The following is a 15,382-nucleotide window of genomic DNA, read 5'->3' as shown; positions in this document are numbered from 1 at the left end:
CTGCTTGACCAGGACCAACACCGCTCCGCAGGTGCGGGGCCCAGGTGCAGAGGTGACGGTGAGGGTGGCCCCCTCCACGTGGCGAAATCTTGGCCTCTGAAGATTAAATGGCCATTTCCTGTCCAGTGGCGTGAGCTGGGAGTCTGCTAACTGCCCTGAAAAGGGTGTCAGTCAATATCCGCGGTCCACTAACGCCCGAACCGGGGGCCTAGGCGTGAGAGGGTCACCAGCTCGACATGGAAACTGAGGGGCCCTCGTTGGCTGAAGCTGAGAAAAGCTACTGAAGACGAACGGGCCCCTGTAAGGCGACGCTCAGCCTCCCGGGCTGGAGGTAGCTGCCGGCACAACCTGCCGCCGTGTGACTTGGGAATAACCTCCTGTACCAGCAACAGCTCAGTCCCGGAGTTATTTTAAGACCTAGTTGTTTTTCCCTAATAAGGGTAATTATCTCCAAAAAATCGAAATGATTAAGTGGAGGAGAAGAGAGTCCTCCAAACGCACGCCCGGGGGACGAGCCGACCCGATGGCTGTTCGCCGGGGCCTCTGGTTAGTGTCTGAGGCCGGGAGGCGGCGTGTAGGTGACAGGCCCGCGGCCTCCTCCGGTTCAGGGGAGCGGGACGTGGCTTCCGTAACTGGGACAAGGACCCCTCCACTGTGCTTCCCCCGATCGCTGTGCCACCCCAGTGCTCAGACGTCCTCCCTCTAAAGGGCGCATCTGACACCGGACAAGCCAACAAGGACGGGACCGTAGTTCTCGGTGTCGACCACCGGCCATCCCCACAGACAACTGACCAGGGGCCTTTACGTCAGGAACCCAGGCTAGTGTTCAGTGTCCGGACTCCACCGTGAAGAGCTCCCTGCCCGCACCCCGGCCCGGAAACGGGGGAGCTGCCTGCCACCGAGGCCTCTGTCACCGTGACCTCTGTCACTGTGCCCTCTACCACCATGACCTCTGCCACCGTGACCTCTGTCACTGTGACCTCTGTCACTGTGACCTCACCGACTACAAAGCTCAGCGGGGAATCAATGAGCGTGTTCATGTGTCTGCAAAAACCACATGCAGTGCGACTTAGAAACCATGCAGTTTTGTATCATCAAAAAAATTGGACTCTTGGCCGAGGAGAGACAGAGCCCAGATCCTTAGACTATTAATCGACATGACTGAGACCAGCAAACGTCCAATGAGGGCTTTCTAACCGGGACGGGCTGGACTCACCGTTTCCTGTTCGGAAAACCTTTGCGCACCGCTGTTAAAGCCTGACACTGAGGCCACAGGTTTCCCGGGCAGGGTCGCAGGCACAGGGAGCGGGCGATTCAGCTGTGAATCGAGCTCCCGAGGGTGAGCTGTCACATGCACAGAAGGGGCTCAGCTAGGACTCCGCAGGGTGTTTGTATTGGCGCCTTCCTGCCGTCTCCCTCCCTCCCTCTCCCCGTGGGACCCCCCAACCAAGATGCCGCAGAAAGAAGCCTGAGTCACGAGAGACCAGCCCGCTGACCACGCACAAGGAGAAACAGAGTCCCCGATAGAGTCCTCAAATCTGCCCCCAACGGGAGACACTACAGACGCAAAGCCGGGAAAGACCTGGACCCGAGGCAGGAAGGCTCAGCATGAGCAGGGCCAGGGGACGGGCCGTGTTTCCCCGCCGGCTGCCCCCGGGCCACGTTCCTGCGCGTGAGGCACTTTCCTTGCGAAGCCCTTGGGTGGCTGGACGCGTGTGAGCGGGGCCGTGTCCTGTCCCCGAGGCTCCTGTCTTCTCATCCTTGTCGATAAGCAGAAAAACATCTGTGTCAGCATCTAAAACCTTTATCAGTAGCAGTGCAAATAACACATTTTTCTAAACAGGAATTTGTCCAGACTTCGCCTAAGACCCAGATCGCACGTGGGCTCCACACTGAGGACACGACAGAGTGGCACTCGTGTCGCGGAGGCTTTGGCGGAACGTACACAATCGGGAGATGCTTAAAGGAAATGGTCAGAATGAAACAGAACAGCAACACGCTCGAAGCCGCTCACCGACGCCGTCAGAGTCACGCGTGATGCCCGACCCGTCCCCACGCGCCTGGACCCCACCCACGACCACGCTGACACCTGCCTGCCCGTCCGCCAGGCACCGTCCTTGCCTTACGTTGCCCCTTTTAACCTCACACCTGCTCCTGGGGGGCTCACGTGTTAAAGTAACCGTGTTGGTGGGTCACAAACACGCGTGGGCTTCCTGATGAAAGAACACCCACGAAAAAGCCCTTTGTGGGCGGATCTGTAACAGCTCTGAGGTTAAACTCGCGGCTGCAATTAAACGCGCCCGACGCGAAGGCTGAACTCGGGTTTTACGGAACCTAACCCTCGGCTTCCCGAGCAGCTGGGTCAATTCAAAAGGACCGTCGGAGGCCGACATCCGAAGTCCTGCTTTCTTTCCGTAAACAGAAACATCGGACGCCGGGGCGCGGGCCTCGTGCGAGCACATTCTGAGTTAAGGACGTCGCTCCCTGCTCTGAAATATCGGGGCTCAGACGTGCGGCTCCTGAAACGTTGCCGCCACCACCGGCACCAACATCTCTGTGCCACGGCCCGACAGCAGGCCTCTCGGGGACGGGCCGGCGGCCGGCGCTGGCCGACCGCTCCGAGGACGCTGCCCTGGCCCGCTGGGAACAGAGCTGCCGAAATCCTTTCTTGTCCCAAATCTCCAGGAAGCTCTGAGTGGCCAGTCGTCCCCCCAGTCCCTCCGCCCGACTTACCCTGGAGCTGGCGGCCCTTGTAGAGGTCCCGGGCCTTGGTCGGGTGCGCCCTGGCGGTGTTGTCACATTTCGGCTGCTCATACCTGCGAGGGCAGAGATCAGAGAGGTCAGCGGGGTCGAGGCTCTGAAAGGGAGCTTGTTCTTCCGTTTCTCGCTGGGCATGGAGCAGGACGCGTCCCTGGCCCGGGGCCCTGGTGGTGGCAGCGGGTCGCAGAGGACACAGTGGGGATCTTTGTGACACTGAGTATACGCCAAGCTGCTGTCCACAGTCAGGAGGAAGCAGCAGGCTGCGCCCGGCTCCGTCTCTCCATCCGGGCTCGGAAACCCGTCCCGAGCCCCGTCTGTCACGGGGTTTGATAGGGTCTCGGAGAGAAGAGGCCGGGTAGGGCCTGTGACAGCGCCCAGCATAAAGGGGGACAGAGGGTGTGGCCACTGAGTCCCCAGTCCTGGATCTCGCCACCTTGAAGCAGCCAGGAAGTGAGCCACACGGGGTGGTCATCCCAGTTTTGTTCCAAATCCAGCATGATACTGATATAAAAATGCACATTTGAGGGACAGCAGTGTGTGCCTTTGGGAGAACTTGGTGACGTGCAGACACGGCCGTCTCAGGAGAGAGTGAGTGACCCTGAGTCTCGAGTAAGAGCTCGGATCCAGCATTGAATCCGCCACCAGTCTTTCCACAGCCTTTATTTTTACTCATTTGTATAAGAAAGAAATGAGCATCTGACATCGGGCGGCCCATCAGATAGCCGGCCTTCTGCCGGGAGGGGGCAGCTTCACGGTCCCCTGGCCGAGGACACCTGCGGGAGGAGACCGGCGCTCGGGGTGGGGGGCGGCCCAATTCGGGCAGGAACAGCCCGAGTCTTACGGCAGATGGACAAGCCCTTCATCAGCCACCGGGGAGAGGCAGGGATATCTCTCCGCTCTGGGCGCTAATGCAGTCGCTGGCAGCCGGCCCAACCCACGCTTCATCCAATAGCCTGTCCAGAGCAGCCACCACTGTCCCCGCCAGGTTCACCTGCCCGCCCCACAGCGCGCACTGCACCTCACGGGGTGCCCGCGGTGCCTGGGCTCCGCCCGCAGCCACCTGTACCCACGGCCGAGGTGTCCATCTGACACAAAGAGGCAGAGGAGCCCGGCTGGTGTGCTCAGTGGTTGAGCATCGACTATGAACCAGGAGGTCACAGTTCGATTCCCGGTCGGGGCACAGGCCCGGGTTGGGGGCTTGATCCCCAGTCGGGGGACGTGCAGGAGGCAGCCGGTCGATGTTTCTCTCGCATCGATGTTTCTAGCTCTCTCCCCCTCTCCCTTCCTCTTTCTCTAAAATCAATACAAACATTTTTTTTTTTAAAAAGTGAACTAGGTTTTGGCTCCATGCGGAGCAGCCTTTGCTCCGTCCTGCAGACACCCACTCACTTGCTCCTGGTCAAGGGGCGGCACTCCGGCCGGTTAGAGCGAGGGGGGTCTGGAGGGCCGAGGATTTGGAGGGAAGGCTTTCCTTGTGGTTAGAGGCACAGCGCGTGTCGTCAGGGCCGCAGGTGACGCAGAAGCCACAGAGGGAGCAGGTGAGCTTGGTAACATTGTATCCTTGGGGCTTGGTAACATTGTATCTTTGGGGCTTGGTAACATTGCATCCTTGGGACTTGGTAACATTGTATCTTTGGGGCTGGTAACATTGCATCCTTGAGGCTGATGCTGAAACAATGTCCCCCAGCAGAGCTGTCAGCTGTCAGCTTTGGGCTGGTTGAGTGTGTGGGCTCCATGGCCGTGGACAGCAGCCCCAGGGGTACCCCACTTGCTGCCTGACCCTCCCGAGCAGGAGGTCCCCCCGAGAGGAGGGAGCATCTGCCCCCTCGGGGCTCCTCCCGCAGTCCCTGGAAGGTGTCGAGGTGTCGCCAACAATCAGCATCGTGACCATGAATAAGCGCATGAACCAGTGAGATGGAAATGCAGCGGGAGTCTGCGGGGTCTCCTCCTGACGCAGCGGGGTCTCCGAAAACTCGGAGGGGAGAGACGGCCCATCCCGGAGGCAGAGCCGGGGCAGTGAGGACCTGATGCCTCCCTCCCTGGCGAGACGCGATCCGTCTGGGCAGAGAGTCAGGAGGGAGAGCGAAGGGGGTAATTACGCTTCTGGTCCCATCATAATGTGAAACGGGTCCTGGAGGGACGGCATCGAAAACGCTGATCTCATCACTCTGGAGCCCGTGTGAGGAGCTCTGGCTTTGACAGCTGGAGGGTTTTTGTTGGCTGGTGCTAGGGAGACATCTGCCAGCGACACCTCCCCCTCCGAGAGGCGCAGCCCCGGGCCAGGGAACAAACGCCCCGACTTAAACACACAGTGCGCAAGCCAGTTACTAAATATGCAGAAACCCTGCTTCCCGGGGCTTCTTAGAGGACAGTCCTCTGGTTCACATGTGCACAGGAACCAAAAGATCCCACACCAAACCCCTGGAAGGATCCCGTGCTGCCTGGCCGCGGAGCAGGCGGGTGCAGGCTCCTGTGAGCGCCCTGGGGGCCTGCCCGGGCCGGAGCTCCTCGCTGGGTGCTGCCAGGCTGGGCGTACCATGAGCCCGTGCAGAGGGTTCTCAGTCTGTCCCTGCAGCCGGGGTGGGTGCCGCGCTGGCCACCAAGGCCCAGCTTGAATGGGACGCTGCTCCTCCAATTTCCAAAGCCAAGCGCCCAGGGAGATGGTCTACTGAGAGCCAGGCGGGCAGCCAGGTGTGGCCGACGGTCGCGAGGAAGCGTCTGCCAGCTGGTCCCCGCACTCCTGGCTCCAGGACGCTGTCCCACTATGTGTCTTCCTCTAAGTGCCCCGTGGTGACCCTGGGACAGTTGGGGGACATCACTCAGACGGGTTAACATGCTCCCTCGTGCCCGGGCACAAGAGGTGAGACTCATGGCTGAAGTTGGCAACAGCTGAGGTATTTTGATATATTTGTAAACTTTTTGTATGCAAATTAATGAAAAGCCAGAGGTGAAGTCATATAGCAAAAAGCTGCAAAGACACTTTAACCCACATTGACAGTGTTTCCACGAACCAGGCCCGTGTCCATCGGGGGCCGGTGGGAAACGCTCTGTTGACACTCACACCTGAGCAGGTGCCTTGTGCCCGGGTCCCTGGAGGAGCTGTCGCTGCCCCTGCCCCGAGCACTTTCCCCTGAGTGGCAAATGCAGGAGGCACATATTTTCACGTCACAGAGCCGTCAGGGGTGGTCGGTGCCCTCGGCGTGTGAAACGCTGGCTCCTGGGCTGACACTGGGGACCACGGGGAGACCCAGTCAACGCCCGACACTCTCTCTAGGCCACCGCGACCCCGGACAGCAGAGCCGCTCTCCAGATTTCCACCCTTCACGAAGCAGACCCTGCTCTCCAGTGCTGGAAAGAGCCGTTGTTCACACCGTCAGTCCCGGTGACCCTCAGAGGGATCGTCTCCTCTCAGTTCCCGTGGCCCAAGCCACTGGTTTCCACAGACACGGAGCACAGAGAAGCGGGGCAACGTCGGGGTGCGGTGGGAACTGTGGGGCCCGCGCTCCTGCTCCCACCCCGCCCCCCGCCCCGTGAGGGGCCTTACCTGGTGGAGGTGCCGGGGATGGGCCGTCCCGTGTCCACCAGCACACACCAGCAGTAGCCCGTGGACGGGTGGCACTGCACCGGCTTGTACAGGCCGCCGTGCGCGCACTCAGGGATCACGACGTTGTCGTTCCTGGGCTGCCGGGCCTCCTCCAGGGCCGACTGCTGCTCCTGGTCACAGGAGGACACTGGAGCGAGGAAGAGACAGGTGAGCACGTGGCCCGGAGCAGTCACACTGTCCTGACCACCCACAGCAGACGCCCAGGGCACCTGTGAAAACTCCCGAGTCAGAAAACACAAATGCACAGAAACCAACTTCCGGAGCAGGCTCCTCGCCCCAGCCCCCCCCCCCCCGTCTCTACGATACACACAGTGTAACGTGTTTAATGCACAGTCTATACGCTATCGTCCGGGCGAACACAGCTTGCTGTAGAAAAGACCCTGCGTTATGCACACACTCACACACACACACTCACAAATATGCACACACGGGCGCACACTCACACACACTCACACACACTCACACACTCACAACATGCACACACGGGCGCACACTCACACTCACACTCACATTCACACACACATGCACACACAACATGCACACACAGGTGCACACTCACACACTCACACTCACACTCACACACACTCACACACGCACACACATGCTCACTCACACACATTCTCACACACACTCACACTCCCCCACACACTGCAGGTTCCTCTACAGATGAGCTGAGGACGTGATTGTTAACTACTGAAAACACACAGAAAGGAAACTAAACTCAAAATCTGAGACACATGAAGTTTGTTAAAAATATAGTTCAGGTCAGTAGAGAAGAGTTTTTTCTTCTGCTTTTGCCAATTAATTCTACGTTCACCCAACTGGCAACGGCACCTACAGCTACCAACCGGGTGCCGGACAGTCGGCTAGTTTGGGTGCAGCCTCGGTGGTCAGGCTGCTGTGCAGTTTGGTGCCTGTAGGACCTGCCTCTGTCTCCAACTAGCCTCCAGGGCCTGAGACCCCGGCCTGAGGTCCAGACGTGCCCAGTGGCCTCCGCAGAGGGCGGCCCCTCGGTGTCCAGGCCACAGGTAAGCTGAGCGAGTAGACTCCTGTGGTCAGCGAGGACCTGGACGGGGCCAGAGCGCGAGGGGCAGAGAGGGTGCAGTTCACAGGACGTCTGTCCGCGTCCGGGTTTTCCGTCTTCGCTGGCAGTCCAGGCCCCAGGCAAGCATTTTTCAAATATTTTTATTGCAGTTGGTGCTGGACCAACTACCATTTTATATTTCTTTCAATTGTCACCAACTTTCACTTAAGTTGATGCTGAACCAAAAGGGAAAAGACTCCTAAGCCCCGGCTTATGTTTGACCAGTGAAACCAGCCTTGGGCAGCTGGTGAGCACAGGGCGCGTGGCCTGGACCGGGGACGTGTGGAGCAGCCGGAACGGCCGCCAGTTCTCAAGGCGGCGCGAGAGGGCCGCTGTGGCGACACGCGAGGCGTTCCCTGGTAACCTACGTAGTCGGCCGTGGGCTCGCCCTGAGCTGTTACCCGACGCTGCGGTCAGACTTCTAAAGCCTGTTTTTCTGTGGGTGCCGAGGAAGAACACGGAATCCGTGTGACCTTTCGGGTTCTGCGACTTCCCAACGGCAGCCTCCCAGGCTGACCGCAGCCCCCGTGAGGGGCGGACGGGCAAGTGGAAGCTAAACCGAGTCCGCCCAGGCCGACCTTCGGGGCTAATCCCAGAGCCCGTCCGTGGGTCATTCAGATCGCACAGCAGGTGCTTAAATGTTCTCCTGAGGAGAGGGGGAGACAGACGCGGTGTGAGCGCCGGCGCCCGGCTCCTCCAGGGCGCTCTTCCCGCCACGGAGCCGCCGAGCCACACGGGTCGCCGAGAAGAGGCCTCTGCTCCTCCTGTGACTGGGAAGCTGGCTGAGCCGCAGATGACGATGTTGCATTTCCCCTGAAGTTACTTTAGGTCCCGTGAGGAAATGCAGGAGGGCAGGGACCAAGCCGAGCGTTTGCCGAGGCAGCGATGACCGGCGGCGAGGTCGGCGCTCCCCGCAGGCCACCTGGAAAACGCATCGCTGACGTAACGCTCGCCTGGCCCTTTCCCAGAAACGTCACCAGCGGGCAGGATTGGTGGTGTGACTCTCTGGGCACAAACGCCTTCCCTCTCTACCCAAGGACAGGCTGTGTCTACAGAAATCCTTCTGGAAAATCTGTGAAACGTCCCCATGAGGGTCGTGTGTCACATCGAAAGCTCAGCATAAGCAAAGCCAATTGACTGAGCCAACCATCTGCTAAAATTTGCTGAGAAGGGTATGAACGATCAGATATTACTGCCGAGTCGGGTGAAACCTGTGTCTGTGTGAATAAACACTCCGGCTGAGGAGCTCTCTTAAGCTTTGCAGTTCAGTTCAGTAAACCTGGCGCGTCGTGGGAACTCACGCTTACGGGGGAGATGCAATGACAGCCAAACCCCGGCTCTCGCAGTCTCCCGTCCCAAACAACTCGCTTCTCGGCTGGATGTCCCGTTCACGCCGATACCTATGAATCACCCACGTCTCTCAGGCAGGCCGCTGACAAGGGAGAGGACGCTGAGTGCGAGTCAGTTCGCTGCCAAACCCTCACGTCGTCATCATCTCAGGAAATTGTGCTGTGACTATTTTCATGGTGGTTTTTTTTTTTTTTTTTTTTGCTTTTGCTGCTGATGATAAAGTTTTGAATTTTTACTATGTTTCTATTCCTTTTTGTTCAGTTTTTATTTACATTCCATGTCTTTCGGTTTTAAAGTGTTTATTTCTAGATTAAACAGTACATTAGACGTGCACCAGATCTAAGAAACGTTAAAACGGAATAATTTGGGGTCCGGAATAGATTAATTCAATTTACATTATTTCTAATGGGGGAAGAATGATTTGGTTTTCAAACCACTTTCCAGAACGAATTAACTTTGAGAGCCGGGCTCCGCTGTGCGTTGTTCAGTGAGGGCCGTGGTGGGTGAAGGAGGCATCCTGCAGGCAGCTGGTGACGTTCCTCGGGCACAGAGGCTCAGGGAGGCAGGATCCGAGCACTTGGAGGTCGCCCTGCTCCCTCCCACAGTCCGGCTCCAGGGAGGTGACCGGCTGTTCTGCTCCAGGTCAGGCTCGGGCCACATGCCACTAGCGGAGGGACCATGTTCCCCGTGGGGGGGTCTCTGAGGCACAGACACCCCTCATTCTGCAAAGTGAGTGAGTCACACGCACAAAAGGAGTTGAATGCGGACAAAGCGGCATAAACAGTCGTATTTCCCCACAATGCTGGGAGCTCGAGGCCGCTGAGACCCACGTGAACAGCGCTTCCGAACAAACAAGGGCGACAAGCCTCAACGACGCATTAGAAACACGTAACGAGACCTAGTGACGCAGAGGAAAGGGCGCGGGAGGAACGGGAGTGTTCGGTGAGACCGTGGATGGGGGGGACGCAGGGTGGCCCGGACGGAGACACTGGGGCCCCAGGTCTGGGGACGGCCGGTCACATGCGTGTCCCACGAGTTCCCAGATAACGGTGAAGCTGAGCCTACGTTTCCATCTGCCTCAGGTTCCAACATGTGAGTTTTTATTTTTCCTTAGAATTGATTACTTGATTTTCACACACGTCTTCATCAGCCATGGCGTGTTCTGTGGCTTCTTTTTAATTGATCAAAAGCAAACACAGTAACGTAAGGAGCGAGCGCCCACTTGGAACCTGGTTTCCTAGAAACAGCAGATTGGAAGGGGGAGACCTTGAAATTTATAGTTGCAACAGAACATAGTCATTCACATGCCCACGCTCAGTAAAACACCAACCGGCACCCGAGGTGCCACGGCTTCGCCTTCTTTCCTTTGCCTCCACACGGAGCCTAATTCTCCACGGTGCTTCCACCCTCCCCGCTCCCGTTCCACAGTCACCATCCCCAACCCCTGGGCCTGGGCACCGAGAGCCCCCGGTGGTGCCCCAGCCCCCCCACCATCACGTCCTCGGCAGCTCCCACCCAGCAAACCTCCCACCGCAGACCCTCTGAGGCCTCGTCGGCACCGAGCAGCACCCGCACCTGCTCTCCTGAGCTCTGTGTGCAGGACCTTCCATGGTCACTGAGGCACGAGGTGCCGTGGGCTGCAAATATGAAGGGCAGGTGAGCACTGGGCTTGCAAGGAAGTATTAGGAGATGGACAGACCACATAAAATTATAGCAGAAAGGACCTCGGCGCTCAGCCAGGCGGGTCTCCTGACTGGACAGAGCTCCCATCTCTGTACACTTTTCATCTGGACCACTCGTGGTCTCATTCGGTCACAATCGCCCACAGCTACCGAGGGCCTAGTCCGCACCGGGCACGGCTCTGGTCACTCCCGTGAACTCAAGAGTCTCGGCTCACAGGTGGCTGTGATCCCCGCATTTCCCAGGTGCAAATGGGAGGCATAGGCCGTCCCTGACCTGCCCTCACTCCCTGAGCCCCACGCCGGCTCCCTGAGGCCCTCACTCTGCCCTGACCACTAAGCAGGGAGTGTTGGGACCACCACACAGGCCTCCTGGGGATTCGGGTGTGGGGAGGTAAAGTCCTTTCCAAAGTTGGGCCACAGGCCAGTGTTCACCCAGAGCTGATCCCGTCCCCATTGTCTCTGGACCCTGCCCGGAGAGACTCACTCAGTGGCCCAGTGTGACCACATGGCCCAGCCTCCAGGCCCAGGCTCAACTCACAGGACGCACAGTGACCAGCATCCTTGGGTGGCCAGGCCTGTTCCACGCTGACCTCGGCCTTCCCTCCGCTGTGTGACTTTGGACTGTCCTTGCCCCCTGGGAAGCTCAAGTCAGGGAGCCTCCAGCCCAAGCTGGACTCAGAGCCCATGGGAGGGACGCGTCAGGACAAGGGGCCCGAGGTCGAGCGCCTTGCACACGGTGGCCATGTGACGACGCACTGACAACTGGTTGTCGGTTTGTAAGCTGCCAACAGACAGGCGGACACTAGCTTTGCTCAGGGCTTTTGAGAGAGCGTTAAGTCAAGGAAATGACAGTGGTCCATCTGAGCCAGGGACAGGAGCCCTGACCCCAAGAAGGGAGTGATCCCAAGGACAGCGGCATCCTAATTACAGGGGAGGGTAAACCTCTGGGAGATTACAGAGGAGCTGCCCAACTGGTCAGGCCATGTGTGTCCCGGGGCCATGTGTCCAAGGCTGAGTTCCAGCCAGGGGCCGTCCCAGTGGCCTGGCCAGCCTCCCCCCCTGCCCAGTCTGCTGCTCCCTGGAGCCGGTTCTTTCCCACGTTTGCAGCTGGTCAGATGCCTCCACTTCACCGCTTTCTCAGCCAGGCCAGACCCTCCACCTGGCTCTGCCTTCCGTGGCGATGACCCCAAACCTGGGCTGTGTCCTGTGCACCCCGGGGCTGCTGGTGGGACCCATCTTGTTGGAAGAAGGCCCCATGGCCTCGGCCTTGAGTGACGCACACCCGGCATGTTTAGCGGGGTGTTAACAGACGTGCTGGGCCAGTGTGAGGAGAACAGAAACTGAGAAGGGAAAGGTTATTTTTAAAGACGCAACAAAAACACGTCTAATGCTCACTTTATAACCTGATATCTGCTGTAATTTTTAAATCACAGAATAACTGTTTTTAAAAATGTAGCTGCAAACCCAGCAGCTCAGTGGGGAGCCTGGCCCAGTGACGTCAGCCCTGCGGTCAGCGGGGCCCCACCATGAAGGCCAGCACGGCCACAGCCTCACTCAGCCTGCTTCCCACAGGGGCCGTCACCTCCTGCCTCACAGGGGCTGTCACCTGCTGCCAGACCCGAGCATCTTGTTCTTCCTCAAAGCCCCTCCTCCTGACGGGGGAGAAAACTGCAGACGCATCTGGCAGACGTGCTCAAATAGAAGAGATTCTAAATATTTAACTTGTGCAGATCCCAGAGCACAGGAAACGGCGGCTCTGGCACCAACCACGTCACCTAATAAGGCAACGTTCTGCTCTGGTTTATGCGGGAGGCTAGTCCTGCTCGTGCCCACACACACCGTGACACTCGGGGTGCCGAGTGCAGTGGCAAGCAGGAGCCCCCCAACTGTCTGGAGCGAGGACGGTGAGCTGTGCAGCCTGCACAGAGGGGAGGGGGCCAGATCCCAGGCTGAGCGGTGAGATTCCCTCCGCCTCCGGTCACGTGGCCTCACACACAGGCTGCCTCCCCGAGACACGGGGGGCTCAGGAGCAAACCCGGGCGTGAACCCTCCCCCTCACCTTTCCCAGCTGAACCTGGGCAGGTGCCACCCCCACGAAGTCGCTCCTCCCTGAGCGTCGCCAGCTCCGTGGGCCTCACGCTCACTCTCGGCGCGTTCCCATGGTCGGAGGCCACCTTGGTGCTCGTGGGAGTGCAACGTGGCGCGGTCATTTCGGAGGACAGTTTGGGGGTTTCTTACAAAACTAAACACACTCTCACTGTGATACAGCGATCATGCTCCTTGGTATTTACCACAATAGGTTGGAAATTTATGTCCACGCAGAACCCTGCACCTGGATACCGACAGCAGCTGTAGCCCCAACTGCCAGATCTTGGAAGCCACCCGGGTGCCCTTCAGCAGGGGACGGATACACGAACTGTGGCCACCCAGACCACGAAAGGTTATTCAAAAGAAATGGGCCATCAAGCCGTGAAAAGACAGGGAAGAAACTTACGTGCATGTTACTAAGTAAAAGAAGCCAGTTTGGAAAGGTTTCCTACTGTAAGATTGTGACTCTGTGGCAGCCTGGAGAAGGCAAAGCCATGGAGACAGTGAGAAGGCCCCGGGCAGCCGGGGGCTGAGCGAGGGACGAGCGGCGAGCGCAGGGGCGTTTAGGGCAGTGAACTGTCCTGGACGAAACCGTAAAGGCAGACACAGGACGCTGTGCGTTTGTCAAATCCTATAGGACACACAAGACGACAGTGAATCTTAATGCAAACTGGGAGCCAGTCAACAATCAGGCATCAGCATCGGCCCATCGACGGCAGCACGGCGACGCCCGAAGCTGCTGAGGGAGAAACCGGCGCGTGGGGCTGTCGAGGGGCCGTGTGGGGGCCCTGCGGCACCTGCAGGTTTTTTTCCTGTAAATCTAACACTGCAGGAAAACAATAAAGCGTATCCAAAACACAATCGATAACTAGAACACCGCTTCCCGCCTGGAGAGAGACGCGGGCGTTACGCTCCAACCGTGGAAACGGACTCCCCCGCGCGGGCTCAGGGAGGCTCCTCGTCTGTGCCACTCGCTGGCCTGGGAGCCAACAAAGACCTCCAGCCCCTCGAGTCGTTCTGGGTTCTTCCTGTCGCTTTATTGCTCAAAACCCTCCATCTCCCCTTTATGTCACATCTGAAGGTGGCAAAAACGTGACGAGAGGCCGTAGGAAACTCACAGGCCTCCGGTAGTCACTGAGCACCCACCAGCCGCCCACCACGTCCGCAGGAAATAAAAGAGCAGAGAAGAAGGGAAGGCCTTGATTTCTAAACACAGACCAAGACATGAAACAAAGAGAAAAGTCTTAAGTCATTTATTAACATCTTCCACTTCATGGGCAACTGACTTGTAACATGGGGCTATTTCAAAAACTGCAACGGCTTGAGATAAAATAGCTCAGCAACCACGAGAACACACAGCGGTTAAAAAATGCTTAAAATAAAATCTGAAAATCTCGAGTTAATAAAAACTCTCTGCCCAAAAAAGCATTTGAGAGAAACTTTTCTAATTTCTTAGCATTAAACACTGACCTCTAAAATGCAGAAAACATCATTTTTTCTTGACGCAGAGTCAACACCAAAACAGAAAACCAAACATTCCCAAGTTTCCAAATTAAAGAGAAAACGTGCCCTTTGGTGGAGGCCAACCTGGAAAATGTACCTCTCAGTTCTGAGCTTAGACGCGTGGCCAGAGAGGGTGCTTTCTCTCGCTGTCGAGACTCGATGGCGGACAAAGGTCCCATGTCTCCTGTTGGGGTCCAGCCTCGGCACCTCGCAGCCCGACCGAGTCTACGCACTTTTAATGTCCCGCAAACTCGTCCTCATCACAAGCGTGAGGTGCTCACGGTGAAGGCCGAACGTTCTCAGATGCCTCTCGGCTTAGCTACAGATTTCCGTTCCGAAGCCCCTCCCACCAAAGCGGCGTTTGAGACACCCCTGAATTTCACCGGGACGGCAGACCTTTCCCCAGCGCGCTCGCGTTATTTATCCTATAGTGACAAGAGCTGGCCCCTGGCCTCTGCAGAGCGAGTGACTAGTAATGCCCACAATGAACAGCCACACACGGACACGCAAACACCCACATACATGCACACACATGCACAAACACACAGGCACACACACATGCACACACGACTGCAAAGCCCAGGGCTGAGCTTGGACATGAACGACCAGAAATTGATCCCGTTCCCACTGGCTGACTGGAGTCGATGGACCCACCTGGCCGAGCTGGCCTTTCGCAGACGTGATCGGACCCCGCGGGGTCACCTCACCGCTACCATTTCAAAGATGAGAGGCTGGGACTCTCAGGACCCCCCGGTCCCCCCAGTTCCCTCCAACCCCTGCAGGTCTCAGAGGCCCCACAAGGATCACAGTTCCCGTGAGAAGAAAGGCCTCAGCCAGACTCACAGCCACCCGGGGGAGGGGCGGGCACATCTCTAGTCGCACAGGTCACCGTCTCCCACGGGCGGCCTGTGTCCTGACGTGTCTTCCCCAAGCACAACGCGTGTGTCTCTCCTGCCCCCCCAATCCACGTGCTCCTCACGTCAGCTAGGAGGTCGGCCTGGCTTTGTGTCAGGGCCTCAAGGGAAGATGCCGCTGCTGTCCTGGTTGGCACACCTGTGGCCCGTCCACGTGTGACCTGCTTCTGCCCAAGGTCCATCCACATCACGATGGTTTTAGTATCCAAACTGTGGTTGCATAACTGGGATGCACCACGTCGCCCCGAGAGCAGAGGACGGGAGGAGGCCGCCCCTTCCCCAGAGTGCAGGCCCCGCACAGAGCTTCCCCCCTGACCCCCGGGCCACGGCCGGGGCAGGAGAGGCGGAGGCGCCGGGGCTAAAGCCCCCCCGCCACTCAGCGAGACGAGAAGATGAC

The 15,382-nt window shown here is 58.3% G+C and overlaps 1 protein-coding gene across 5 annotated transcripts in view; it reads right to left on the bottom strand.

Moving 5' to 3' along the window:
* SMOC2 (SPARC related modular calcium binding 2) overlaps positions 1-15,382 on the bottom strand; it is an 88,538-nt gene that overhangs the window by 18,611 nt on the left and 54,545 nt on the right. For 4 of the 5 annotated variants that reach the window (XM_081139743.1, XM_081139745.1, XM_081139746.1 and 1 more), the window contains exons 9-10: positions 6,305-6,491; positions 2,734-2,816 (exon numbers count right to left, since the gene is read on the bottom strand). The exons of the other annotated variant lie outside the window; for it this stretch is intronic. In XM_081139743.1, the coding sequence (XP_080995869.1) occupies positions 2,734-2,816; positions 6,305-6,491 (270 nt within the window). The remainder of the gene's footprint in view (positions 1-2,733; positions 2,817-6,304; positions 6,492-15,382) is intronic. 5 annotated transcript variants of the gene reach the window in all.

Source organism: Miniopterus schreibersii, assembly GCF_964146895.1.
Source record: "Miniopterus schreibersii genome assembly, chromosome: 6".
Classification (NCBI taxonomy): Eukaryota; Metazoa; Chordata; class Mammalia; order Chiroptera; family Miniopteridae; genus Miniopterus; species Miniopterus schreibersii.
The sequence above is the reverse complement of the archived record's forward strand: the minus strand, read 5'-3'. Positions and strand labels throughout refer to the sequence as shown.